Source organism: Silene latifolia, chromosome 1 (assembly GCF_048544455.1).
Source record: "Silene latifolia isolate original U9 population chromosome 1, ASM4854445v1, whole genome shotgun sequence".
Taxonomy (NCBI): domain Eukaryota; kingdom Viridiplantae; phylum Streptophyta; class Magnoliopsida; order Caryophyllales; family Caryophyllaceae; genus Silene; species Silene latifolia.
In genome coordinates this window covers 97,287,930-97,315,321 of record NC_133526.1, presented here as the reverse complement: position 1 = coordinate 97,315,321, position 27,392 = coordinate 97,287,930, and the positions used below count along the sequence as shown (strand labels likewise).

Below are 27,392 nucleotides of genomic sequence, written 5' to 3'. Positions count from 1 at the left end.
AAAGAATAAAGTTAATTAATAAATGTCCCGTTATTGGTTATTTGATCTACTTACCTCGGGCAACCGAGATGGTAGCACTTGTATAAAAACTACGCTAAATCAATCAATAAGGAGCGTATCACAATGGTTTAATGCATTTAATAATGACACTTAGATTACCGTTTTCCAAATATTTGCGGAAACCTAGACCGCGCTAGTAAGAATAACGGTTTCCCTCGAAAACCGTTGTTATTGTAATTTGACAATGGCTGCTTAACAAACCGTTGTCAAAAATGTTTAACGGTTTCCAAAAACTCGTTATAAAATCACTCTTATCAACGGTTGCTAGAAAACCGTGACGAGTTTAAGATATCGGTATTTCGGAAACCGTTACTAAATTGACACCAACAACGGTTTTTGTCACCCGTTGTTATGTTATAGCTACGGATTTTTTGTAACCGTTATTATTTTCTATTATGAAATAACGGTTTTTCAATTCAACCGTTGTCATTATTTGATTAGATTTTTTAGTTTGACTACTGCATTCAAAACTTTATCATAACTTTCATAAATATTCAATTTGACCAATAATATTCAATTTGACCAAAATAATTATATAAATATGTCTTCATAATGTATTAGGTCAAATTCTAAATTATCAGACATTTACTCTTTAGTTCCTTTCTAAATTTCTCCCTAAAAAAATATGGCTGGTGTATCAGAGCTACAATCATATTCTCGTTACGCACAGCCTTTTACTTGCATTCTCCATAATCTCCCGGTTCATTATGGTGTGAATAAAAAGGGTTTAAACCCTAATTTTGGGTGGTTGACACAAATGCTTCATGACTCCGATTTCATCGCGGTTAAAAAAATGTACCCTGTGTCTACAAACAAGCAAGGTTTTGTAGGCTTTGCTTTTATCGTGTTTGACGAAGCCAACAGCCATGATAGTTTTCGTCAGGCAAGAAAATTAGGGCTAGATTTGAGGGAAAAGATGCGGGGAAAGAGGACTTCTATTCGCATGATAAACAACAAGGCCCTTATCTATAGGTTGCGACCCATCTTAATCATCATCTACTAAAACATTATAGGAAGCATCACATTCTTGCCACCGTGCCTATGACATGGGAGAAAGAGGCCATTCCACCTGCGCTTCCCGGTGATAATGAAAGGCCAATCTACGACTTGCTCTATTCCGAAATTCATGATGAGTATCCTAATACTTCATCAGATTCTAATAATTAAGTCTATAATTATTATCTGGTATTTTAAGTTGTATTTGGATTATGGTGGTGGTTTGAATTAAAATTTAATTATTTATGTTTTTTGTTACATTTTTTGTTACCCCATCCTCTGGAATTCAGAAATAATATCACCAGAAAAATATCTAACTTTTATTATAATGACTTAGGTTTTTAGGAGTACATTAAAATATCAAGCTAAAGAAAAAAAATCGCGTAAAATAAGCGTTGACAAACGTTAAAAAGCAAATGTGTAGTGTGGAGTTGAATGGAGGGAGTATGTTTTTTGTTACCCCATCCTCTGAAATTCAGAGACAATATCACCATATATGTCTCTTTCACCTTCAGCCCAATCCACAGTCGTTTTCCCATTCCAACGGCACTGTCCCCTGCTCGGCAATGCGACCTTGGCGGTGCAGAATCGGAAGTAGTAGGAGCTAGTCAGATTCATTCGCAACCCATAAATATGGGCCTACCCCCTGATCATCGTGATCAAACCAGAGTCAAAAAGAGTCATTGTTATAGAATGCCCACTCAAGTTTGAGAGCCTGACGAAAGCATTCCCGCTCCTCACCCCCGTCAAATTCGATGAGGGCGCACCGCCCAAAGCCATCATGCGCATCATGATCCGGGTAGATAGTTTGAACCAAATTCAATCCGGCTAACCGAATCAAGCCTATTAACCAGTCAAGGCTATACGAGAGTATAGCCTTTCCTTGCTCGTCCTCTATATAAGGGAGATGGAAAAAATTGTTTAATTATCTGTGATTTTCTAGTGTTTGTGATTTGAATAATGCATGCCCTGTAATTTTTACTTTTTCTGATTCAAAGTTGCAGTATTGATTGTTTGACCGTATGTATAACACAAAATGATAACGGTTCTTTGTTAAGTTGTTATCATATTTCATATATCAACAACGGTTATTGTAAATCCGTTGTCATATTACCCCCAATAAACAACGGTTTTTCTTATAACCGTTGTAAATACAGATCCACTGTGAAACTGAAAAGTTTGTGATTTTACCAATGCATGCCCTATTATTATTGATTTTTTTACCATTATTCACCTCATGCATGCATGCACAATTAATACAAGTTTGAATGTAACGTATGAATGAAATTAATCTAATTATAAATAGCTTTATTATACTATAAATAACATCACATTTGCAGTAACAATAAGAATGAATTTATTATTACTAACCTTTCTACTTCACTTTTTAAATAATCTACATATACATACATATCATAATTAAAAGAATGTCGTCGGCTTCATCATCCGCAGTCGCACCTCCTCAGCAATCGGTAACCCGCGATATCAACCCGATTACGTGCATAATTTACAATCTCCCAGTCATACACGATGCTGTTGGGAAGCCAGCTTCTAAGTCTCTTAACCCATTGAGGGACATCCTCATTGAGAATGGGTTTTCAAATGTTAGGGCAATCCACCCGGCTTGGATTTCTGGTCGTGGGTTTCTTGGATATGCTCTGATCGTGTTTCGAGAGGATGGTCTTGACGACTTTTGCCAAGCAAAACAACTCGCTGCAAGGTATGCATCACGTGACCATCAAAGAGGCAAAAGTGACTATTATGGCAACGACCCTAAGGATCGTTATGTACACGCTGGGACTTACTTATGGGTTACCACCGCTGAGGACGCTCATCTGATGAGAAGGTTCATACCGTACAGGTTTATTAATGTACCGAAATCATGGGAAGACGAAGAAGTGCCTCATTTTGATCACCCTCTTGATGCCGATGTAGTAAGCTTGATTTATAATCAAGTTTATCCTCAGTACCCACCTCCTAGTCAAACTCCTATTAGGGTGTTTAATTAATTTACTAATTAGTTAGCTATTTGTTTTTGTGGTTTTTTATTTTTTATTGTGTCTCCTTTTTTTCCCTTGTTGTACAGTTTTTTTTCCGCCATTGTATAATATGCTCGTTTTAATATATAGTTCTACTCTTTATTAAATGCAAATGCTTATTAACATAGATTTTAAATAACTTGCGAACAGACAAATTAATGAAACAATAACATATAATATAATGACAACGGTAGTGCATAAGAACCGTGTTAGAATATAAACACCTCTAAAAATAAATGGAAATTAGAAGTTATTAATAAGATAATTACAACGGTTCTTATGCAAACCGTGTTAAATTATGCAATTGCTGAATATCATTATTTTAAATAACCTTCTTTCTTTCTTTCTTTCTTCATTTCTTTTTCTCCTCTCTTTTTCGCTCTCGCTCTCTCTCTCTCTGTCTCTCTCTCTCTCTCTCTCTCTCTCTCTCTCTCTCTCTCTCTCTCCCTCTCCCTCTCCCTCTCTCTCTTATTACTCAAATTATGTCAAGTGGTAGCTCTTCTTCTTCCTCTATTTCAACAGGGACATGTAATTGCTCAGTTCCGGCAGCATTGCGGACTTCTTGGACTTTGCAAAATTCGGGAAGAAAGTTTCTTACTTGCAAATTCTATAATCCCGAGACTAAAATGCGTGGATGCAATTACTTCAAGTGGGTTGATGAACCAATGACTGAGTGGCAAAGGAAGGTTATAAACAGGTTAGTGAATGAGAAAAAGCGCATGGATATCGAGATTACTCAAGTGAGAAGTAGACTATATTACCTTGAAGAATCGAAGCGGTGAAATGACAGTGAAATATTGAAGGCAAAAGAAGAATGCAAGAAGTTAACCATGGATATCGTAGAACTCAAAAATAATGAGGCATGGCTTAAATTAATTATCAAATTTCTTCTTCTAATTGTTATTTACCTAGTTTATTATGTATGGTGGTAGTTTGTACTCTTTATATGTAAACTTGTAATCCTTTAAATTAATGGAAATAAGCAAGATTTTCTAAGAAACATATTGTAATTAGCTGGCATATACCAAATTATGCTTTATTTCTTGGCGTTAAAATCAAACACAATGAATTATAAAATAAAACGGTTATACCCAAACCGTTGTTCAGGACGTATACAGTTATAACGGTTCAGGCCGTTGTTATGTATATAAAAATGATGCTTTATTTCTTGGGGGGAAAATCAAACAAAATGAAAATATTACAGACAACGGTTACTTCTAACCCGTTGTAGATAGTACTAATCAATTACGGTTTCAAACAAAACCGTTGTCGGTTTGGAAACAAAATACAACGGTTTTTCTTATACCGGTGTTTATTACTTTCCAATAAACAAGGTCTTGCAAGTGTTGTATTATTCACACATATATACTCTGAGCCTCCCCTCCCCCACATAATATCCTCAAACATTGAGATTCCCCTCAACCACCAGCCTACCCCATCGTCGTCGGAGTCATTGTCATCATCGCCATTACCACCGCCAGATCCATCCGGATTCTCCTCTTTAAAGAAGTAATAAACCCTCCTCTCTAGAGATTTGTTTGTTATTATAAGTATGCATTGTTATTATTTGTTTATTAATTTCTGCTTTAGATATGATCCAAAAATGGAAAAGAAACGATGGAAATGCGTCAGGCGACGACTCAGGTGATGGGAATAATTTGCAACACAATGCGGGTCGAATGCGCCACAGGGTTTCCCTAGAAGCAATAAATTCAAAGATACCTAATCCTTTACAGTGAGATAAAGATACGGGCCTGCCATATGGTGAGAATGTCGGTTATTTTGCGAGTTGGATTGGTTGTTGTGTAAGACAATATGTGCCTCTCAGTACGCCGCATATTAGTGAACTGAGTAAAATACGGAACACCATGCTAATAAACAGAATAAAGGTATGTATATACAATAATAAATGCTTTAGCTGAAATTAAGTTACTACTTGATATGTGTTTTAGCCAAAACACTTGTACCAACTATGCTTATCATATATGCAGTTAGCTTACGTTGTCCCCGAAAAGTATGATAAGTACTTAAAAAAAAAAGACAGGGGAAGCCCTCAGTTCTTGGAAGTTAAAGATTGCCGAGAAGCACTTATTCAACAAGGAAACCAGGGAGATGAACAAGAACCCACCAACAATGAAGTATCGTATGTCAGTCAAGACCACTGGTATAGCTATATCGCTTATAGGCAGTATGACAAGTTTAAGGTAACTTAATAATAATAAGTAAGGAAGTATACTTAGTTTAGTGTTTTTGTCATGCTTACATTTCTTGATACAATTTATTTGATGAAGGCTATGAGTGAAAGGAATAAGGCGAACATTACAAAGAAAAAGACCGTATTTTACGGCTCCCGAGGTGGTTATAGATTGATTAAGAAGAAACTTGTAAGTACATAATTCTTATAGTATTTGACTATTAGGTGTTTTAGTCGGATGTTATATATGTTCATAATAATCATACATATTTTGAGAGGATATCAATGTGATGAATGAATTGTAGGCAAAGCATGAAAAATTCAGTCGTCACGACGCTTGGGTGGAAGGTCACACTCCTAAGAATGTAAAGACGGAAACTAAATATGATAAGGACATCAAAGAGAAAATTGTAAGTTTGAATAAATATGTCACCCCTACCGCTGGTGGTCGAGTTATATAATTGTGAGTTACTTAATGGTCTTATGTGTATGTAGAGGATCTGTGAGAAGGAGGTACAGGAAGGAAAATGGAAGCCTGATGGACGTGATGACATTCTTGCTAGGGCAATCGGCAAAGTAGAGCATCTAGGTCGTGTGAGCGGGGTATCGACGCATGTTGGTATCACTAAGTATTTTGGGAAAACTACTCGAAGTGGTGATGATTCCAAGAAGGTAATCTATAAATACTGTATTTGAACCAATGTAATTTATAACTATATATGCTGACATTAATTTCTACTACACAGCTACAAAAAATAACCAGGTTGAGGTGAGAATCTTGGAAACTGGGGAAAAGCCATCAGAAAAAGTGTTGGATATGGTTCAAGAAGTCATAAAGGAAGGAGAGGAGGAGGAGGAGGAGGAGGAGGAAGAGGAGGAGGAGGAGGAGGAAAAAGAGGTAATAATATTTATGTTATATATATATATATATATATATATATATATATATATACAATGTGTTTTATGATTTGGAAAATCAGTACGTGTTATATGAGCAAGTGTTAATGTACAGAAGGAAGCCGAGGAGGACATGGCAAGGGAGAAAAAAATGGCAAAGGAGACTGAGGTTGGGGCCGAGGATCGATATCAGGCAGTTGAAGAGGAAGAGGAAGCCAGGAAGGCCGTGACACAGGATGAGATTGAGGTAGTTGATGATCAGACGTTCTTTTCTACACCGAAAAAGGTAATAGCTGCTAGTTTATAATTATTTATCTCAGTACACGTTTTTTACTTATGAAATTTATTAAAGGTAGTGAATGTATGTGTACTAATTGAATAAAGCTGTCGTGAAGGGCGATTGCAAGGTGGCTTGTCGTCTATTCTATTTACAGGGGAAACAAAAAGTTGTTTTTGCCAGGGGATACATATTCGCTTACGACCGACTTCAACAAGTTAAGGTTCATGGTATACCCCTTCGTCACAATTGCAGGAAAGTGGAAGTGCCCCAATTATATAAAGACGAGTATGGGGAAGTAAAAGTACCATTTCCTAATAAGGAGATCACTTATTTGAAAGAAGCCCTGAGCTCTAATGTGCAATGGCCTAACAACCTCATCAATGTTGTCATCCCTAAGGTACCTATACGCAGACGTTAATTATTACTTGTTCTTTAAATATATTAGGGTACGAATATTAACACATCGTAAGTACTTTAATCTTTACATTTACAGAAGCTAAGCAAAGCCATGGCGGCAGCTAAAGCAATTACTACTACGTCAACGGAAGTTGTTGCAGTCAAGCCTGCTTATGAATCTTATTATGAATCGTGTGAATATAAGAAAAAAATGAAAATTGCTTCGATGATGGCTATGCACAACCTGGCTGCAAAGAAGTCACCTAGAGGGGATGTAGTCATGATTAACATTAAAGAAGAAATTATGGGCGCAGCTGATATAGCCGTACTGGACCCGAAGCAACTGATGGAATTTGTCGACCTTGACAATTTAGATGTTGTTCACATTTTGATTTGGATGAAGTAAGTTTTATTAATAAAACTATTTAGTCATTTCCATTAACGAATAATGATGGTTGTTTAAATTATCAATTACAATAACATTTTTCGTTCCATGTGGCGTAATACGTACCTGAATAATCAGATCGCTGAGTGAAAGTTCCCAATTCACGCCTACGGATTCTTGAGTCCGAAGGCATTCTCTGTGCGTCGAATTTCATACGAAGAACAAATCAATAGTATCGCTCGTCAGTTGATGCCGTCCAAAAAAATATGACTTGTCCCCTACAATGAGAATATGTATGTATAGAACGTGAGTATTGTAATGAATCACTGTTCTATAAATTTATTATTAACATGCTTAAATGTGTGTAAATGAACTAACAGTTCAATGTCCCAAATTGAATAGGAAGAATTGGGTGCTACTAGCAATCCAAATGGAAAAAAAACAGTGTGCTGGATTGACTCTCGCGAAGGCAACCCCTCTGACAGTTGTGTAAGGATGATAACTGAGTAAGTTTACAACCTTAAATAATGTCATTTGTTATTGTATGACTTGAGCCAAATATATGCAAATAATAATTGTATGTGTCTATATTTATGAATTAGTGTTTTTGAAGCAAAAAAAAAAAGATTGTGTCCACTAGGGAAATATGAAAGCAACGTTGTTCCCAATTTTATCACGCCATTAGTAAGTGTATTCTTAATAATTACTCGTATCATTTAATTAATGTTCCTGCGAGAGGTTGGTTATCTAGTTCAGCTTATTTGTGTGTGATTTATATAATAGTCTCCTAAAGCACCAGACGACAAACAATGCGCTTTTTACGTTTGTCAGTCCATGTGGGAGGTTATCAACAGAAAACTATCTATCATTCCGATACGAGTTAGTGTGACTTAAAAACTATTTCAGACGTAACTTGAGTTCAATTCTGTATACTTCCATGTATTATATCTATTTTAATCATGTATATTTTGAATTGTAGTTTCCACTAATACTCAACAAAGCCCCAGAATATTCGCCAAAGGACATCAACCAGATGAGAAATATGTGGGCCAGTTATGTTGTTTCATTAGCGGAGTCTCAATAGTTTTCTTATGCTTTATGTACGAGTGTGTATATATAGAGCCATTGTGTATTGGCTTCTTTTGTTTTTCTGAGGAAGTTGTGTTTTAGTTGTTGATCATCCTGTTTGTACTGTTTTTAAACTGGGTTTAATTGATCACGGGGTGTAATATTTTGATACAGGATTGAATTTTTGCACTGCACAGCTGCTGGAATGCTATTTTTCAGCAGCTGCTCCAAACGCTGTTGAAAAAATAGCATTTCAGCGGCTGCTAGAACAAGCTAAAATCATTTTAAAAAAATATAAAATAAAAAATAAAAACGATAACGGTTAAAAACAACCCGTTGCAAACAATTATTTGACAACGGTTTTATTTAGATAAATAACCGTTGACATATTCTCCCTCCGATTCAAACCCTCAAAAATATAAGATAAGGAACGATAACCGTTGTCGAGTTCAAAACTTGTACAACGGTTTATTTAAGCATAACCGTTGTCAAAATTTCATCAATAAAAATCGATAACGGTTACATATTGTTGTCAACAGATGAATATAACAACGGTTTTGTACCCAATAAAGCCGTTGTTAAATTTTGACATTCAATTAAATAAGATAACGAAATCAACCGTTATCATATATAATATTTCACAACGGTTTTGTAACAATAAGACGTTGTCAATAGTAAACTACGACAACGGATTTGAAACCGTTCTTAAGATTTAATAACGGTTTCTTAAACGATTTTATAACGGTTCTTGATATTATATAACGGTCGCGTGTTATTTGTACAACCGTGGTATATATTTAACAACCGTCGTTGCAATAACGGTCCCGTGTTTCTATTTAAAAACGGTAATTGCATTATTTGACCGTTATTAAATATCTTATTTGGCGTAGTAATACTGGGGTGGTCCTTGGTAACGCACCTTGGTATATGGGGGTGTTACATTGTCCCATGATTAAGATAACTTGTTAGCTAGAAAGGATCTTTCCTTTTTCCATGCCGGTTCTTTGTCTTTCATGAGGGTTCCACCCCTCATCCCTAAAAATTCTATCCAGACGGGAACTCCTGTAATACCTCGGATATTTGAGTTGTTGGGTATTCTATCGAGTAGGACTTACTCTGTCGAGTAAGTCTTTGACGCATTCTGGAGTGCGTTCTGTTTCGTAGTTACTCGATCGAGTAGCGGGTACTTGATCGAGTACGTAATTACTCGATCGAGTAAGTCGTGTTTTACGGTTTTCGGTCGGGTTTAATAGTAATGCGTGAAGAGGTATTTAAAGTGATTTCGACAGTTCTTTTACGTTTACTCTTATTTTCTAAACCTTTTACAAAAGAAAAACAAAGCCACGATCAATCCTCTTCTCACTTTGGTATCAACTCAAGGCTAGGATTGTCGAATTTTGAGATCGTCATACCTTTGTGATCGTCATCTTGTGGGTAAGATTCCTATATTTTTTTTGTGTCAAATAATTAATGTTGGTTAAACCCTAACTTGGTGATTTGGGAGTTTTTGAGAGTGATTATGTGAAGATTTGTAAATGTATGATTATTGATTATAGGAGGTGATTTCGTAGAGGAGCCTTTTTGATCCGCTGCATTGATTATTGGTGATTTCGTCTCAGGTAGGGTTTCCCTACTCAGTTGACTGCGTAAATAAGTATAAGATGGCATGATTGTTTTGTTGGCATGATTATTGTTATCATACTTGTATTTGCCATATTTATATTGGTATTGTGGATTGGTTGTTTGTTTGTCTGTTGTTCGCGAGGTGTGCCCTCGGCTGAGTGGAGTCACTTGCAGGAATGGCTTCACGCCCTTAATTAGCCCCTTGTGCTTCCCGTCACAAGAGGGATGTGCACATTAATGGCCATGGGTTACTCGCTCTATGGTGTTGAGCGGGGCTTAGGTGGTACGGCTGCAGTCCCCACTAGCAGTGTGGAATATCTGTTGCGATAGATATTCTGACAGGGCTACAAACTTTAGTGTGTAGTCAGATGATTGGTGATGAGATGGAGTTGGAGCAATGTTATTGTGTAATTGGATGTTGTTATTTGCTTATCTTGTTTATTCAGTAACTGACCCCGTTTAAATGTTTTGAAAACTGTGGCGGATCCATTAGGGATGGTGAGTAGTTGATTAGCAGGTATTTCTTTGGAGTACGCGCGGGATCTAGCTGGGGATGGAGTCATCACTTGTCAGAGTCTTTAGTCGTCCGCTGTGTTTTGTTATAACAGTTTTTATTTAGTTGGATTTCAGTTTTGAGATAGTTGCATTTACATTTTAGTTTTGGTTATATTGTACGCACATTAAACTTTGTTACTTGAAGTACGTTTCTTTGTGGTCTCCTTTGACTACTATACCTCGGGTAACCAAGATGGTAGCATCTCCATGTGCTAGGGTGGTCTTGGTAAGGCACCTTGGTGTATGGGGGTGTTACAACTCCCCATGAAAATATTTCAAGGGCGACCCCCCCCCCCCCCCCCCCCCCCCCCCCCCCCTTTCTCCTTCTCCTAAGGAGGACATTTAGCATTCCGCACTTATTCTCGAAAATGATACAGTAAATGATAAAATGGTTGAAGAGGACGTTGTTTTAAAATTGCTAAAAAGAAGCGGATTTCATCAAGCGTCGCTCAAGTTAGCAAGGTATCTGCGGATCAGTTCCAGTTTGTTGCGGTCTGGGAAAACAAGAATAGAAGTAGTAGAAGTACAGTGGATTATTCCCAACGTGGATGTCGTGTGATGCAAGCTTGTATTCATATGAAGAAAAGATACTCGATTTCTGTCAACTTCTCTCTTTTTCTTTGCAGGTTTACCAACAAAGATGTGGTGGTTAAGAGGGCTAAAAGAAAGGAGGCAGATTTATTCCACTTCGATGAATTTTATCATCCTCCCTACAAGAAGTGTCATTTTACTTTCTCCGTTTCATACTCCTGTCACGTTAGTTCGGTTAGTTGGTTTTCTAGTACTCTAAAGGACTCTGGTATCCCCGGGTTTGTTATGTAATTAACTCTCTTTTATATAATCTCAGTTTATCGTTGTCAAAAAAAAATAAGAAACGTGTACTCATGATACTTAGTATTCTTTATTTGTAATGTACGAGTGATTACCATCATTATACATACAAGTAGAAAATGGGGATTACAAAAGCTGATATGTCGAATATAGCCACTGTGGGCAAATTGGTTAACTGGATATATTTAAAAGTAGATAGACTTTGGATCAAATGGATTAATGATGTGTATATCAAGAATCATGACTGGCATAGCAACACTCCCCCTGCTAATGCAACCTGGGTATGGAAGAATATTTGTAAAGTAAAAGAAAAACTCAAAAATGGGTATACTGATAGCATCTGGACCGTGAGTCCTAAAGGGTACTCTATCAAGAGTGGATATGAATGGCTCTCTCCTGCTCATATTCAACTTGACTGGACTGCACTTGTGTGGAACAATTGGAATATTCCAAACCATTATATGACTACATGGCTTAGAATGCAGGAAGGCATGAATGTGAAGAGTAAACTAGCAAGGTTTGGATGCTGTGCAGATGATCTGTGTCTTTTCTGTCAGTTACAGCCTGAAATAGTGGAGCATCTTTTCACAACTTGTGTGTATTCTGTCAAAGTTCAGTCCTATTTAGTACAATGGTATGGTGGCTGCTTCCCCGCGGTGAATGATTTGATTGCAGCTAATAGGAATAACATTCAGTGGAAGGTAAAGGTTGCTTTGTTTAATGCTTTTAATTACTCTATATGGCATCAAAGAAACAATGCAAAGGTAAATGAATGGCTGTTGAGACCTGAGATAGTTGCAGCACGAATAGAGGAGGATATTAGGAGGGAAGTTAAGCTGAAATGTAGGGCAGTTGATGACCAGACAGTTCTTGTTCGGTTGCATACAATGGGCGTGACTTGATTTGCTTGTAATGGGATTTGATCCCCGAACCTCTTGTAATTATTTGATTTGTTATGATATATAATATACTCACATTACACCAAAAAACAAAGAAAATTACTTTAAAAACAATGTTAAATTTGTTTAGACCATTTGTAATATCTCTCAACTGACAATGATGTTAAGCCATATCCCATACCATACAAAGAAATTATATACCCCATGTTTATAATGATCAGTATTGATAACTAAGATAACTAATTGGTTAAAAATGAAAAGATAGCATCACAAGTCGAAATAGGTGGGATTATTGAGGGAACCTTTTTGCGAACGATTACAGAGAGTTTAAGTTTAACGAATGACTTTATTATTTTATAAATAGAATTTTAGTTAAATTGATATAATATTGCGATAAATTATTAAGCGTTTGACTATATCTTGAAATTTGTATTTGTATCCTATAAAAAGAAAGATTCATGCGTTTAACTCATAATATTTGTTGCCTACTAGATTAAGAAACGATATCGATACTGAACACGTGCATAATAATTATCTATTTGTGGAGTCATAGAGCCATGCCAATCATATATTATATTAAAATAGAAACCATTTGCCACGTGTTGTAAGCAGATGACTTCTGCCACATGTCATTTTAAGTTTCATAAAATATTATTATTATTATTATTATTATTATTATTATTATTATTATTATTATTATTATTATTATTATTATTATTATTATTATTATTATTATTATTATTTTAACCAACACCATAAACAAAAGTATTCAATATAATGCCACTAAAACATGTTGCGGGAAATGATTGCAAAACGTTATTTAGTTTCCTATTAAAAAGTCAAAATTGAAAATAATTTGAATAAGTAAGGCATGAAATCTGCACAATATTACGCATAATAACACTTGATTCTTAACTGCAACCATTTTGCATATAAATGATAAAAATGGAAGTTAATAATGTTGGAGTGAGTGTCCTCCACAATAGTTCGTCTACATATTAAATCTCGTATAAGGAATATCAGGGATTTATTTTATATATTTGTCAGTTGATTAACGTTTATCGGTAACGCTCGGCTGACTAGAGTTTGACGTTACTGTCGTGTGACGTCGACAATCAACTGATCCCTTTAGGTCACACCTATAGGATGACGCCCAAATTGGAAATATTAATTATTTGTATACGACGCGATTTAATTAATTCCTTATATTAATTGACTTTTAATAAGTCGTGTGAATGTATTATTTGATGATGGATTACGAACTCGAGCCAAGAGGATTTATTGTTTAATTATGTGATAATTAATTAATAAATAAAAATTAGAATTTATTAATTAATTGTTAATTAATTAGTTTTATACAATATGTGTATATGTTTTGAGGCGGTAGTAATTAGCTATTTAAATTTACAAGAGGTTGTAAAATTAGCTAATAAGGGATCATAAGGCACATTTTATATTGATGAAATGGTGTAATAGTTACCTAAAATTGAAGTGGTCATTAGTTGTTAATTCGTATTATTTAAGTGTTAAATAATCAAATTAATATTTAATTATAGAAGATAATTAAATATAAGACTTAGAAGCATTTGTGGGACAAATGTCAGAAATCGAAATGGACCCAATGAAGGCCACGAGACCGGTTTTTTATAAGCAATACAAGTGTCAATATTGTTGACACATATACTAAGCTTGTCTCCTTATATTTGCCTATAAATACCTCACTCTATAGACTATCAAATGGTTGGAAAATTTTAAGTCCAAAAATCTTCTACTCTCCTTGTGCTTGGCCGGTTTTCTTAGAAGAAAAAAAAAATCTTCATCTTTTTCATCAACAATTGATCAAATAGTTGATCATATAATCAAATAAATTCACACAATATAATTTACATCAAATATTATTAGTAGTAATAATATAAGTAGTAACATAAATACAAGGTAATCCTAAAATTATAGTTAGTAATTTTAGGATCTTTGGGTTGATTCTTGGGTGCACGCCATAGGAGACCATCAACTTTGGTGGTTTGATGTTGAGGAGGACCATCCATCTTAGCATAACTCAGCAAGAGCATAACTCAAGAACTACAAAAGTAGGAGACCTTTGTAGTGCCCAAATTTGCCATTTTCCAATGTAAGGAAATTTTTATATTTTAGTCTTTGCATGCATGTAGATTTTAGACCACCTAATAAAATTAACAAATAATTTTATTATCACTAAGATAGTCTTATATGGTCTCAAATATTAACAAGTGGTATCAGAGCGATTGTTACATACATGCATGTAGTTGTAAGACGATTTTATTAATTTATGAGATAAATTCATAAAATTGGTTTTTTTGTTGTTAAAATTAGTTTTTTCACAAAATATGGTCTTCCATATATATATATATATATATATATATATATATATATATATATATATATATATATATATATATATATATATATATATATATATAAAATCTGGTCTTAAATGGATATGGGTCAAAATTTAAATTTTGTAAAATTTAAGGGCATTTTATAACATTTTAAGACATAAAATGGCATGAAATTGTGTAAATATGCATTAATTCTAATTAAAAGTTAATTAAATTAAGTTCCATGTTTATTTTATGCATGTTTATTTAGAAATAACCACATGCATTTTATATTTATGAGAAGTAGAAATTTTAAATTAATGTGATTAATTTAGGTTGTTTATTGATTTTTATTTGATAAAAATTTGTAAGTAACGGTTATTTTACAAATATATATTCATTTAATTTTTGGGGTCGAAATTTTTGAATTTTTAGCTCCTATAAATTGTTCCAAAATGTTCATAATTTTATTTTGAGGTCCTTTATTTTTAATGATTTAATTTGGAATTAAATCGTAAAATTGTCGCTTTATCGATAAAAATTGCAAAAATTGTTTTAAAGTAATTTTATGGCCAAACTTTTCACATGCATGTCATTTTGGTGTATGACTAATAAAAAAATTTAAAATTTAATTTTTCTATAAAAGTTTTGATTAAATTGAGTTTTGCATAAAAGTTAAGAATTTTTAAGCTATTTTTGCTATAAAAAATAATTTTAATATCATTCAACCACAAAATAATTAGTGGAAATAATTATTTTGGGGTTATACCAGATTAGTATGATGAGTACATCTTAAAATTGTTTTAAGCATTGACTATGGATTTTTTAATGGTAAAAATTTCATCAAAACAAGCTCAAATGATCGTTGTTGGTAAGTTGGACGATTTGGCATGATATTTTTATTGCATATTTATTTTTCATATAGATGAATGATTTTTATTTTACATTTATTAATGTAATTTTACCTAAAATGGCCATAGTTAGAAATTGGTATTTCCCGTAATGTAAGGGAATATCGATTTAGTTTGTAATTAATTGCGATCTCGTATCGCCAATTTGTAATTAATTAATAGTTTTGTTTTTATTACAAATTGTATAATAGGATATTGCTATGTAATTTGATTATTAGTAGTTAGTTTGTATTAACTCAAGAAGGTGTATCCTAAAGACGGAGTAACCTAAAGACGGTGTTTTTGTAAAGGAGTTCTGAAGTCCAAAAGATAGAGGCCATTTTTATGAAGACTCAAGGGACCAAGGAGTTGGTTTCCGAAGTGTAATAATTTAAGTAATTAGATTAACTAGGTGGCCATATTAGGATTTGTTGTTTTCATAATTATGCATTCATGCCAAATCGTCACTACATGTTTTCGTTGTTATCGATATAAATGTCTAGCATTCACCAATTTAGTTTACTTAAAAGTGATAGACAATTAAATTGATAAGATCTCTCACTTTAAAAAATGAGATTAGCCTTACCAAGGAATAACACCTATTAATTCCTTCTTCATTAGAGGTAGGTTCGGATCACCGGGGTACTCTCTTTTTACGTTGGGTAAGTAGGGTGATAAAAGTTATTACACTTGAAATTTGATTGGACTCAACGGGATTAATATGGGTTGAATCGGTCCACCGTGCCCATATTTAGTTTTGGGGCTAAAAGATAGATTTTACGAAAATCCGTCGACCAAAAGTTCTAATGGTAGAATCAGTCAAATAAGTTGACTCGCCAAAGTTATATAAATATGGGATGAATCGGTCCACCGTGCCAGTGTTTATATAAAGATGGATTTTGGAATCGTTTATATAATTCAGTGGGAGATCAGTATATAAATGGGAACTTCTTAAAATTGTTTTACAAGTAAAATGTTTAAGATAAATGTTAATTTTCCTTTCATTTCCTTTTGTAGTAATCACGATGGCTACTTCTAGTCAAACCGCCACAATATCTAAAGATTCTTGGCTTCGTTCTTTTATGGACAAATATGTTTTAAATGCTGGCGGTAGTAATTTTAAAGACTAGGGAGAACAACTACCATTAGCTGCCGCAGGTGATGGTAAATTATGTTACCTCGTTGATCCCTCTCCCCCTTCACCTAGTTCTAGGGCCACTGCTGATGTAAAGGAGGCATACAATGAATATCAAAGAGAATCCGCTGCTGTTGAAAATGTTTTAATTTTTGCAATGGATCCGGCTTTACAATGGCAATGTGTCAAATTCCACAATGCTCATGAGGTATTCTCGAGACTATCTACAATGTTTTCTCAAGCCCCGAGGATACTTCAATATGATGCCGTTGTCCGGTTTTTTGAGGCTAACATCAAAGAAGGACAATCTGTGAGTTCACACGTACTTAAAATGATTGAGTACGTGGAAACTCTAGATGGGCTGGGATGCAAGATCCATGATGAGCTTGTGGTGGACCGAGTACTCAATTCTCTCTCACAAGTCAAAGGATTTACCCAATTTAGGGTAAATTATAATATGACTAACATGAAGAAAAGTCCTCATGAGCTCCATTCTTTGCTTGTGCAAGTAGAGAAGGACATGGGATTGAGTGGGAGTACAAGGAAGGATGTCCTTGCAATTAATGTGAAGGGTAAGAGGAAGTTTAAGAGGAATGCTGGTAAGAAGCCCGAACAGGTTTAGGGCAAAGGTAAGGCTATTGCGAATAGCTCTACCAAGCCTAAACCTAAGAAAGGTAATCCTCTTAAGGATACTTGTAATTATTGTTATAACAAGGGACATTGGAGGCGTAATTGCCCCAAATATCTGGATGACATCAAAGCTGGCATTGTGAAGCCAATATGTAATTTCTCAACCGAATCTTTTATGATAGACATAAATTACGCTTCAAATACAACTTGGGTATTAGGTACTGGTTGTGTTTCTCACTTATGTAATCATTTGCAGGGCCTAAAAAGCATAAAGAAGCTAAACAAAGGTGATGTGGATCTGCGGATGGGTAACGGGTCTAAAGTAGCTGCCTTTCTGTAGGAACATATGTACTTAATTTACCTTCAGGGTTGCAGTTGTTTTTAAATAACTGTTATTTTGTACCAACATTGTCTAGGAATATAATATCAGTCTCTGTGTTAGACACAGAAGGTTTTCGTTTTGTAATTAAAGAAAAATGTTGTATTTTTTCTCTTAATGAGATTGTATATAGCCAAGCTATTTCAATTAATGGTATTTATATTCTAGACACTTCCAACGATGTTTATCATTTAGACAATAAAAGACTCAAAACAGGTGATCCCGATCAATCTTATTTATGGCATTGTCGATTAGGACATATCAACGAGAAACGCATTAAGAGACTTGTGTCAACTGGTATCATTAAACCTTTTGATTACGAATTATTTGGCATATGCGAATCTTGTCTTCTTGGCAAGATGACTCGTGCACCTTTTCTAGGAAAAGGATATCAAGCTAGTGAGTTGGTGGGTTTAATACATACCGATGTATGTGGTCCAATGACTATCACTACTAGAGGCAATTATGACTATTTCATTACTTTCACCGATGACATGAGTAGATATGGGTTTGTCTACTTAATGAGGTATAAAAGTGAAGCTTTTGACAAGTTCAAGGAGTTTCAGAATGAAGTAGAAAACCAATTAAATACGAAGATTAAGACATTACGATCAAATCGTGGTGGGGAATATTTAAGTAATGACTTTAAAGATCACCTTAAAGACTGTGGTCTTGTATCTCAGTTAACTCCTCCTAGCACACCACAATTGAATGGTGTGGCTAAAAGGAGGAATTGAACTTTATTAGATATGGTCCGATCAAGGATGAGTCAAACTGAGTTATCAAAGTCTTTTTTGGGGATTTGCCATTTTATCTGCTATACGCTCACTAAATCAAAGTCCCATTAAAGCAACTGACAAAACTCCATATTGTTATAAATCATTAATCTCATTAATTTACATATTCATATATGAGAGAAATTATTTAGTCATAAAATAATTACAAATCTTATGCATGCAAACATAAATAAAAGTAGAGAAGAAATCATCAATCCTTACTATGATATTTCGGATATTAGGGCACAAATGAGTTCACCTTCTCACTTGTTCTTGAGCTCTCCTAACAATGGATGAACAAAAGGATCCAAAATAGAATCCCTCCCAAAAGTGAATACCCAAGGTGACCTCTTAAAAGACTAATATTATTAGATCTAGAACAATATTAATCTTACTAAAAATTGACCCAAAATATTGATTTTTGGTCTCTTGTTTTCGGTCAAGAGAGGAAGGAAGAAGGAGTAATTTTCTCTCTAAAATTTCTATAAGTTTTGATGTGTAGAGAGAAGAAAATAATTTCTAACACTAGAAATTATGTTATGCAAGATAATGAATAATCAAGAGGAAAAACCCCTAATGATGCTCCTCTAAAAACCGGTTGGGAGGGGGTAAGGGTGCCCAATGCATGGGCTTGTTTTTCTTCTCAAGAAAAATTAGACTTACAAGGCTACAAATAGGTGTGCAATCATTTTGTTTTCCACTCAAACAATTAACACAATTTAAACATAATACCCCCTTCATTTTTTCGGCACTTATAAAATGGGAGGTCCATTTTATATTTGTCATTTGTCAATTGTCACATGTTACAAGTCAAGTGAAATTGTAATGTATTTTTAACGTATTAAAAATCAACGTATTAATAAAAATACGTCATGTACAAAATCGACTTAGTAATTCATAATTACTTATACCAAAACGGTTTATCAATTATAAATCACGTCTTGTATTTATATAAATTATTCATTCAGTTTCAATTATTTCGTAAACAATAATTTTATCTAAGTAATAAAACAATTTGATTACTTAGACCGTATCTTATTTAATCGAATTACAATAAGACACGTCAACAATACTCACAAAATCGTCCGTCAATTTTAAGCAATTTAATTAACCCGTATCGACATACGATCAATTAAATAATCAATTAAGAGTGTCACCCTTTAGGTATGACCTAAGGGGATCAACTGATCACCACCGTCGAACGACAGTAATGTCAAACTCTAGTCAGCCAATCATTACCGATATGTGTGGACCAGTTGACTGTAAAATATTACATCCCACATGTATTCTTAAAATGAGATTTAAACATGTGATCATCATGATCAACAGTTGTGATTGCATTATTGTCGGAGGACACATATTCCAACAATCTCCCACTTGTCCTCGACAAGTGTGCTTCACCAATTCTCTTGTCCTATTACTATCTCCCACTCAATGCAAGGTGTCTTTCAGGTCGTACTTGCAAGTGATAATATCGAGAGTGGTTTCCCCGATCTGGAGAGTAACTGATTGACCGGATTTATCTACCATAGATACCTTCCGAGCGTGGCCACGTATTTCCAGTTAATTACTCCTCGAGTGGCCCTGAGATATTTTTATAACCTTGACAAGGGGTGGACAATTCCTATCACACTTATTCCCTTCGACTAGCCACATCCATCATAACCCAAAATATGCCCATTTAACCCCATTTACGAAGGTCGTAGTAGCATAAATCAAAGCTAATCTGAAACTGTGCCACCTTGGGCGAACAGTCTTTAGTCAAAAGAATCGACTCATTAAAATACTATATTAGCTCTCACCACGACTAGGCTATATAAATTTGCCAGAACTCTATAAGCGTTCATTAGCCCAACAAAGTGTTCCTAACAGTCTGCCTATGTGATCGACTAGTCATTCTCATATGACTCTATGGCACTTGAACTTGCCATCAATCGCATCACACTCTAGTCGCTTCGAGACGTCACCTCATACAAGTGACTATGGGCGAATACTATGTTAATCCAGTTCACTTTAATGGGGTTCATGATTGTCTCCACAACCCATCGGATATAACAAAGTACAAAAGGAGTGTTTAGATTTAAAAACTCGAACGACAAATGTGATTATCATATGAGTAGTCAATACTTGATTACTACTTCATATTCTATAATCCAATTTAGATCTTGTATGTAGTTGTTCATCTCAATTCAATTGAAATGTCATGACTCATCATGTTAAGCCTATGAGAAGGCTTTGGTTGGTAGGTTTTATCAACTTCTTGTACCTTACTCAACCTTACTACATACTCGTTTTCCTTTGTAATGTATACATTTGCATTACAAAACTTTCTGAGTACGTGTCTAGATCCAATCTAGACATAAGCTCTCTAGCCTTAGAAAAGCTCCCACTGTTTTCACAGTGTGCGGGACTCTTCATTCTTGCACATCTCGTGATTGCAAGTGTACTCAATTTCCGTTGTAAATATTTCTCATTGTTCTTTATTGCCTAGAACGATTCTAGAAAATCTATTCCTTAAATAACATAGCCACAATGGTATCTTAACCATCCTAATGTGTTTTGATTATGGTTTTGTCGGAAACCATGCGCAATCTCAATTGTCAATTGTCATTTGTGTAACACCCTTACACAAAATTGTATCAAAAACACTTTGCTTTACATCCTTAATGCTTCTGCAATCACTTAAGGGTAATTTTTATGGCTTACTTGGTAACCATTACTTAAATTCGATTTGAAACAATTCATCATACTTAATGTATATGAAGTGTTATACATCATTTCCTATTTAAATGATTCGGCAGTGGAAGCAAATGGAATCAATCAAATATGTTCAACTCGATTGAACTAGTCATGAATCTTATCAACATATGACTTCTTATTTGACGCTAATATCATGTGGATTTATCTCTATAAATCCGGATATTAAGATGTATTATAATACTCCAAAAGTCTTAAATCATTCCCAATGATCAATATGTCATCCACAAATAAGACTAATTAAAATTTCCGTAACTCCCACTAAACTCCATGTATAAACACAACTTCTCGACTTATCGAGAAAGGTTTTAAAACATGATCAAAACATTGATTCCAACTCATTGTTGTCCTACTTAAGACTCTCTCTTAAGTTTCACATTATCTTAGGATTGCAAGAATCTACTAAACTCAAGACATTTATTGAATACATTCCTTCTAATTGAAGAAGTGGGTTTTAGATTCACTTGCTATATGTATATCATCATAATGAAACACAATCCCTAAGAAGATCCAAATAGACTTAAGCATTTCAACTAGTGCAAAACCCTTTGCTACCAATCAAGCTTTGATATCTAACAATTCACTTGGAATTTATTTCGGATTTTCATGGCTCTAAGCCTTGTATTGAGTTGTGACTTAAACACTCTCATGTAAGTCATATGTTCATTAGTTTCCAGAAGTAATCAACTTGAATCAAACAATTTCTTTGTAAGTTACAAGCTATTTACTTTCTAAAAGTAACACTAATTCATCATCTTCAACAAGTGATGACTTTAACCTCCTAGGTCTTGAAGAAACAACGTCTTGCACAAAACGTCTCGTGTAGCCAAGAAAGACCAGTTTCTTGCGACATACAATTCAAAAAAATTTGACACAATTCTTTTGTGGCTCTTTCATAATTTTTGACACAATTCTTTTGTGGCTCTTGAATATTTTCTCCCACTCTGTCTTCTAGAAATAAACTTGTATTTTACTAAAATATTTACGAGTATTCTAGAAAAACAGCTTTACGAGCCACAAACCCGTTGTACTCGTGATTATTGTAAGGAAAAATGAGCATTTGTTTCTTGCGTAAAATTACAAACATGGTACCCTACCATTTCACATCTCATATGATTCGTTTTATATTTAGTGGAAAAATAATTTAGACAAAATGATAAAATCCCCAAAAGGATCAAGTAACTCAAAGTAACTTGATTGAAGTCCAAACCATATCGAATAGCGTTTGATTTGTGAGAGAGATTAATTTGTGATACTATATCACATTTCCTTTGGTTTATATCAAAGTCTTCACTTTGATAATCCCATCACGATTTCTTTATTTACCTTATTAAGTGAACACATTAGTGTCAACTTAAATCGTCGGTAAAAGAAAATGATCAACCTATTTTGGATCAATGATTTACAACCTCGATCTCCTTTTCAACCAAAAAGGCACGAGACATCTTGCTTTGAATACAAAATACGCATATACCATAAGATCTAATGGTTTCAAGAGTACTCGATAACTCTTTGCGTTCATCATTCCAGAATCTAAGGTTCAATCTTGGGTTACCAATTTGAGTCTTGTATCATCTACATGATATATCATTCTAGTTTGGTTTAGAATATAATCACCTTGATAATGGGCTAGCCATACATCAAATCATGGTGTATAGGGTCACAAAAGTGAAGCCTCTTTTGTATCTTAACAAGTTTATATTCTTATTTAGATTTTATGCACTTAATAGTCACAATTAAGTACAACTCTAAACTCAATAACTAGATTGAGTACACAATGACTCTATCTCTCAACATCATTGTTGCTAGTCGTCATATTCTAATCATCCTACGTATCAAATACAATGATGAAAACCACCACCGGTTTCTAATATTAAAGAAGTAGTACTAGCAAAATTTATGTCAATCAAATAAACATTTAAAGAAGAAGGTCCCATTAGATGTCCCACAACTAACTTGTTGATTCTTCAATAATTTGAGGTAGTTTCCTTTCTAGCGTCCAACAATTAAGACAATAGAAACTTTATCGGTCGGGATTGATAGGTTTAGTATCGTTATTCTCAATAACTTTACTTTTAACATTACCTTGTATCAATTCCATTCTTATTTTACTTCTTTAAAACCTTATCCTTTTCTTAACGGTTTAAGAGAATGCTCCCACTCATTTCAATGAGTCTTTGCTAAGAGAAGCAAAAATGAAATTCATGAAGACTACTCTTCACTCGTTTGTTTAGTCTTAAAAAACTTCATTGAAGTGGTTGCGGTATTTTGGTCAAATGCGATTTCAAACAAATCTAGTTACCAAAATGATGTAACGTTTCAAAGTACTTAACTCAATTAAGCATATGAGAAACAATTCATTGTAAGTAGATATGTTAGTCAAGAATCAAAAACCCTTTTGATCACGAATAACTTTATCTATACTCTTCATAAGAGGTCCTTACAATGGATAATACGAGGTTTTTAGAACAAGAATTCAAATTTTGTCTTTAGTTACGATGTTTTAATGGAGATTTTAACTATAATCAAAATGATATCGTATATGAATTGTGGTATAAAATAGAACAAAATGATAACGGAATAGTGGAAAACTTAACATTTATCGTTTTATTAATACTTGTAAATAACAAGTAAGGCATTTACATAGTGATCTCTACCCAACTATGATAAATGATTCCAAGATCCATATTCATATTAACTTGGGCACGGTGTGGCCGATAAATCCCTTATCAATATAACTCGGTGGATTAACTTTTTAATCGATTCTACTTTTAGAACTCTTGGTCGATAAAATTATATTAACATTTATCTTTAGCCCGGAACACATACAACTACGGTCACGAATACTTCCGTTGAGCTCAATCCAAATTTCGAATAAATGTGTCCATGATCCAAACCCACATTAACTTGGGCACGGTGTAGCCGATAAATCCCTCATCAACATGAATTCGGTGGATAGACATTTATCACCCACTTCCCCTACGTAAAAAGGTTTGTACCCCGGTGTGGCCCAGTTCACTCCCTCACGAAATAGGTTTTCATGGTTTATACTTTTTGGTAAGGCTAAGTCTCAATTGTTTATTTTTAGCGAGAGGTCATGTCAATTTATTATCTATCACGTTTTAAGTGAACTAAAGCGATGAACTACGATAATTGTAATTGACACGGTCGATAAACTCGATTTAAAATGCATGTTTAGTTATGGCGATTTAGCGATACATGCAACATATAAATAAAATGCAAAGCATAAATTAAATCCTAGTATGGCCTTCCTAGAATAGTAAATCTAATAAACTATTACAAATTCGGAAACCAACTCCATTGGTCCCTTGAACTTCGGTCTTGGCACGCATTTCAAGGCAACATTCTTTGATGGATCACCTTCTCGAGTGGCACCGTCTTCAAGGAACTCCGGAATAAATAAATTACAAAATGAATTACATAATTTCCTATTATACATTTGTAATTAAAATAAAAATAAATCTATTAAATTACAAAACGGTGATACAAGATCACAATAATTACAACCGAATCGATATTCCCATACATTTCGGGTAATATCAATTAAAACTAAGGTCATACTAAGTAACATTACATAATTCAAAAATTACATAAAATTAAAATATGACAATCATAACTAAAATGCAGCATTATAATATGTATGAACATGCCCAATTTAATGCTAAATCGCCTTTAAGGAGCCAATATCATATACTAATCGGTTTGTACGGATTTGCGTGATTTAACCTTTTATAATCACAATAATTACATAAATTCATATTTATGTACAAGTTAATTACTCTAACCTCTTAGGACTCAAAATTAGTCTCCACTAATATTTGACAATAATTAACCTAGATTTCTTAATATTGTTCATAAATGGACCTAAAAACAAAATTATGTCATAAACTTCAAATTAAATCATAAAAATTTCAAATAATTTCAAAATTTGAAATTTAAACTCATGAACATTCTGGAAAAATACCATGAAACTCATAATATTCAAAAAATTAGGTTAAAAATTTCGAAAATTTATCGAGAAAAACAATGTTGCGGTTTATCGATTTTAACAATTATCACCATAAAAATATGAGAAAAATTATTTTTATCAACTTTTCACTTTAAGATCTGAAATATATGATAAAATGCATCATGTGACGTTTTTCCTTAGTCATGAAGTATGTTTTAGCATTTTTACTAATTTTAGTCACTATTTATGTGATTTTTCATCAAAAATTCATAAATCATGCATAAAGACTTCATTATAGCCAAAACGTTTACACACATCTTGTAATATTTAATGTGACAACATACTAAATTTCCATGACCAGATTCGAAATATAACTCATATTAACCTATTTAACCATTTAAATACGATTTTAACTTGAAAAATCCATATTTCGAGCATAACAACTCGTTTTATTATGAAAATTTACAGGCCATCGGTAGATAATATATGTGAAAACATATCCAAAAACCACTAAAAAATCGAAGTTTAGCTATTTTTTGTCCAAAAATGACATTTTTATCATAAAAAATCACATTTTAATGCCATTATTATATAAAATGAACAATAAAATCCATAAATAAACCAAAATATCCTAAATACATTTTAGGACCAGAAACTTTAACATGCAAATAAATTTCGTGATATGTCATAATAAACACAAATTTATAAGTTTTGTTTGTTAATCTTATAACTCGGAAAAACAATAACCGATTTGCATGCAAACAACCTAAGGCTCATGATACCGCTTGTTATAAATTGTTAATCTCATTAATTTACATATTCATATATGAGAGAAATTATTTAGTCATAAAATAATTACAAATCTTATGCATGCAAACATAAATAAAAGTAGAGAAGAAATCATCAATTCTTACTATGATATTTCGGATATTATATTTGTCATTTGTCAATTTTATATTTGTCATTTGTCAATTGTCACATGTTACAAGTCATGTGAAATTATAATGTATTTTTAACGTATTAAAAATCAACGTATTAATAAAAATACGTCATGTACAAAATCGACTTAGTAATTCATAATTACTTGTACCAAAACGGTTTATCAATTATAAATCACAACGTCTTGTATTTATAATAAATTATTCATTCAGTTTCAATTGTTTCGTAAACAATAATTTTATCTAAGTAATAAAACAATTTGATTACTTAGACCGTATCTTATTTAATCGAATTACAATAAGACACGTCAACAATACTCACAAAATCGTCCGTCAATTTTAAGCAATTTAATTAACCCGTATCGACATACGATCAATTAAATAATCAATTAAGAGTGTCACCCTTTAGGTATGACCTAAGGGGATCAACTGATCACTACCGTCGCACGACAGTATTGTCAAACTCTAGTCAGCCAATCATTACCGATATGTGTGGACCAGTTGACTGTAAAATATTACATCCCACACGTATTCTTAAAATGAGATTTAAACATGTGATCATCATGATCAACAGTTGTGATCGATCAACAGTTGTGATCGCATTATTATCGGAGGACACATATTCCAACACATATGAGATATGGAAAAGGAAAGCCAAATTTGCGATACATGAAAGTATGGAGTTATGATGCTTATGTCAAAAAATAAGCCTGACGATAAGCTTGCACCTCGTTCTGACAAATATATATTTGTAGGCTACCCTAAGGAAACTTGTGGATATTACTTCTAAAATAGTCACGAGAACAAAGTGTTTTTGGCTCGTAAGGCTGACGTTCTAGAAAAAGAGTTTATTTCTAGAAGACAGAGTGGGAGAAAATTTGAACTTAATGAAGTTCAAGAGCCACAAACTGATGTGACGGTACAGGAAGATGTTCCTTCTACGTCTGGCTCAGTTATTGTTCCTTCTGAACCTAGGAGGCCAGGGAGGATTAGTCGCCAGCCTGATAGATACCTTGGTATTATCGAGGAAGATGGTGACTATGAGGTATTACTTTTAGAAAGTGACGAACCTAAGACATATAAAGCGGCTATTACTAGTTCTGATTCTAAGTTATGGCTTGATGCCATGCAATCCGAAATGGATTTCATGTACGATAATCTGGTATGGGACCTGGTTGACTTACCTAAAGATGTTCGACTTCTTCAGTGTAAGTGGATCTTTAAGATTAAAATCAGCATGGATGGACATAAAGATGTCTACAAAGCTAGATTGGTGGCAAAAGGTTTCACCCAAGTCCATGGTTTACAATATGGCGAAACTTTTGCACCAGTTGCTATGC

The 27,392-nt window shown here is 33.9% G+C and overlaps 1 protein-coding gene across 1 annotated transcript; it reads left to right on the top strand.

The window, feature by feature from the left end:
• The first annotated feature begins 11,443 nt into the window (after positions 1-11,443).
• On the top strand, positions 11,444-12,226 carry LOC141651476 (uncharacterized). The gene has a single exon (XM_074459190.1). The coding sequence runs from the start codon at positions 11,444-11,446 to the stop codon at positions 12,224-12,226; it is 783 nt and encodes a 260-aa protein (XP_074315291.1).
• Positions 12,227-27,392: the final 15,166 nt, after the last annotated feature.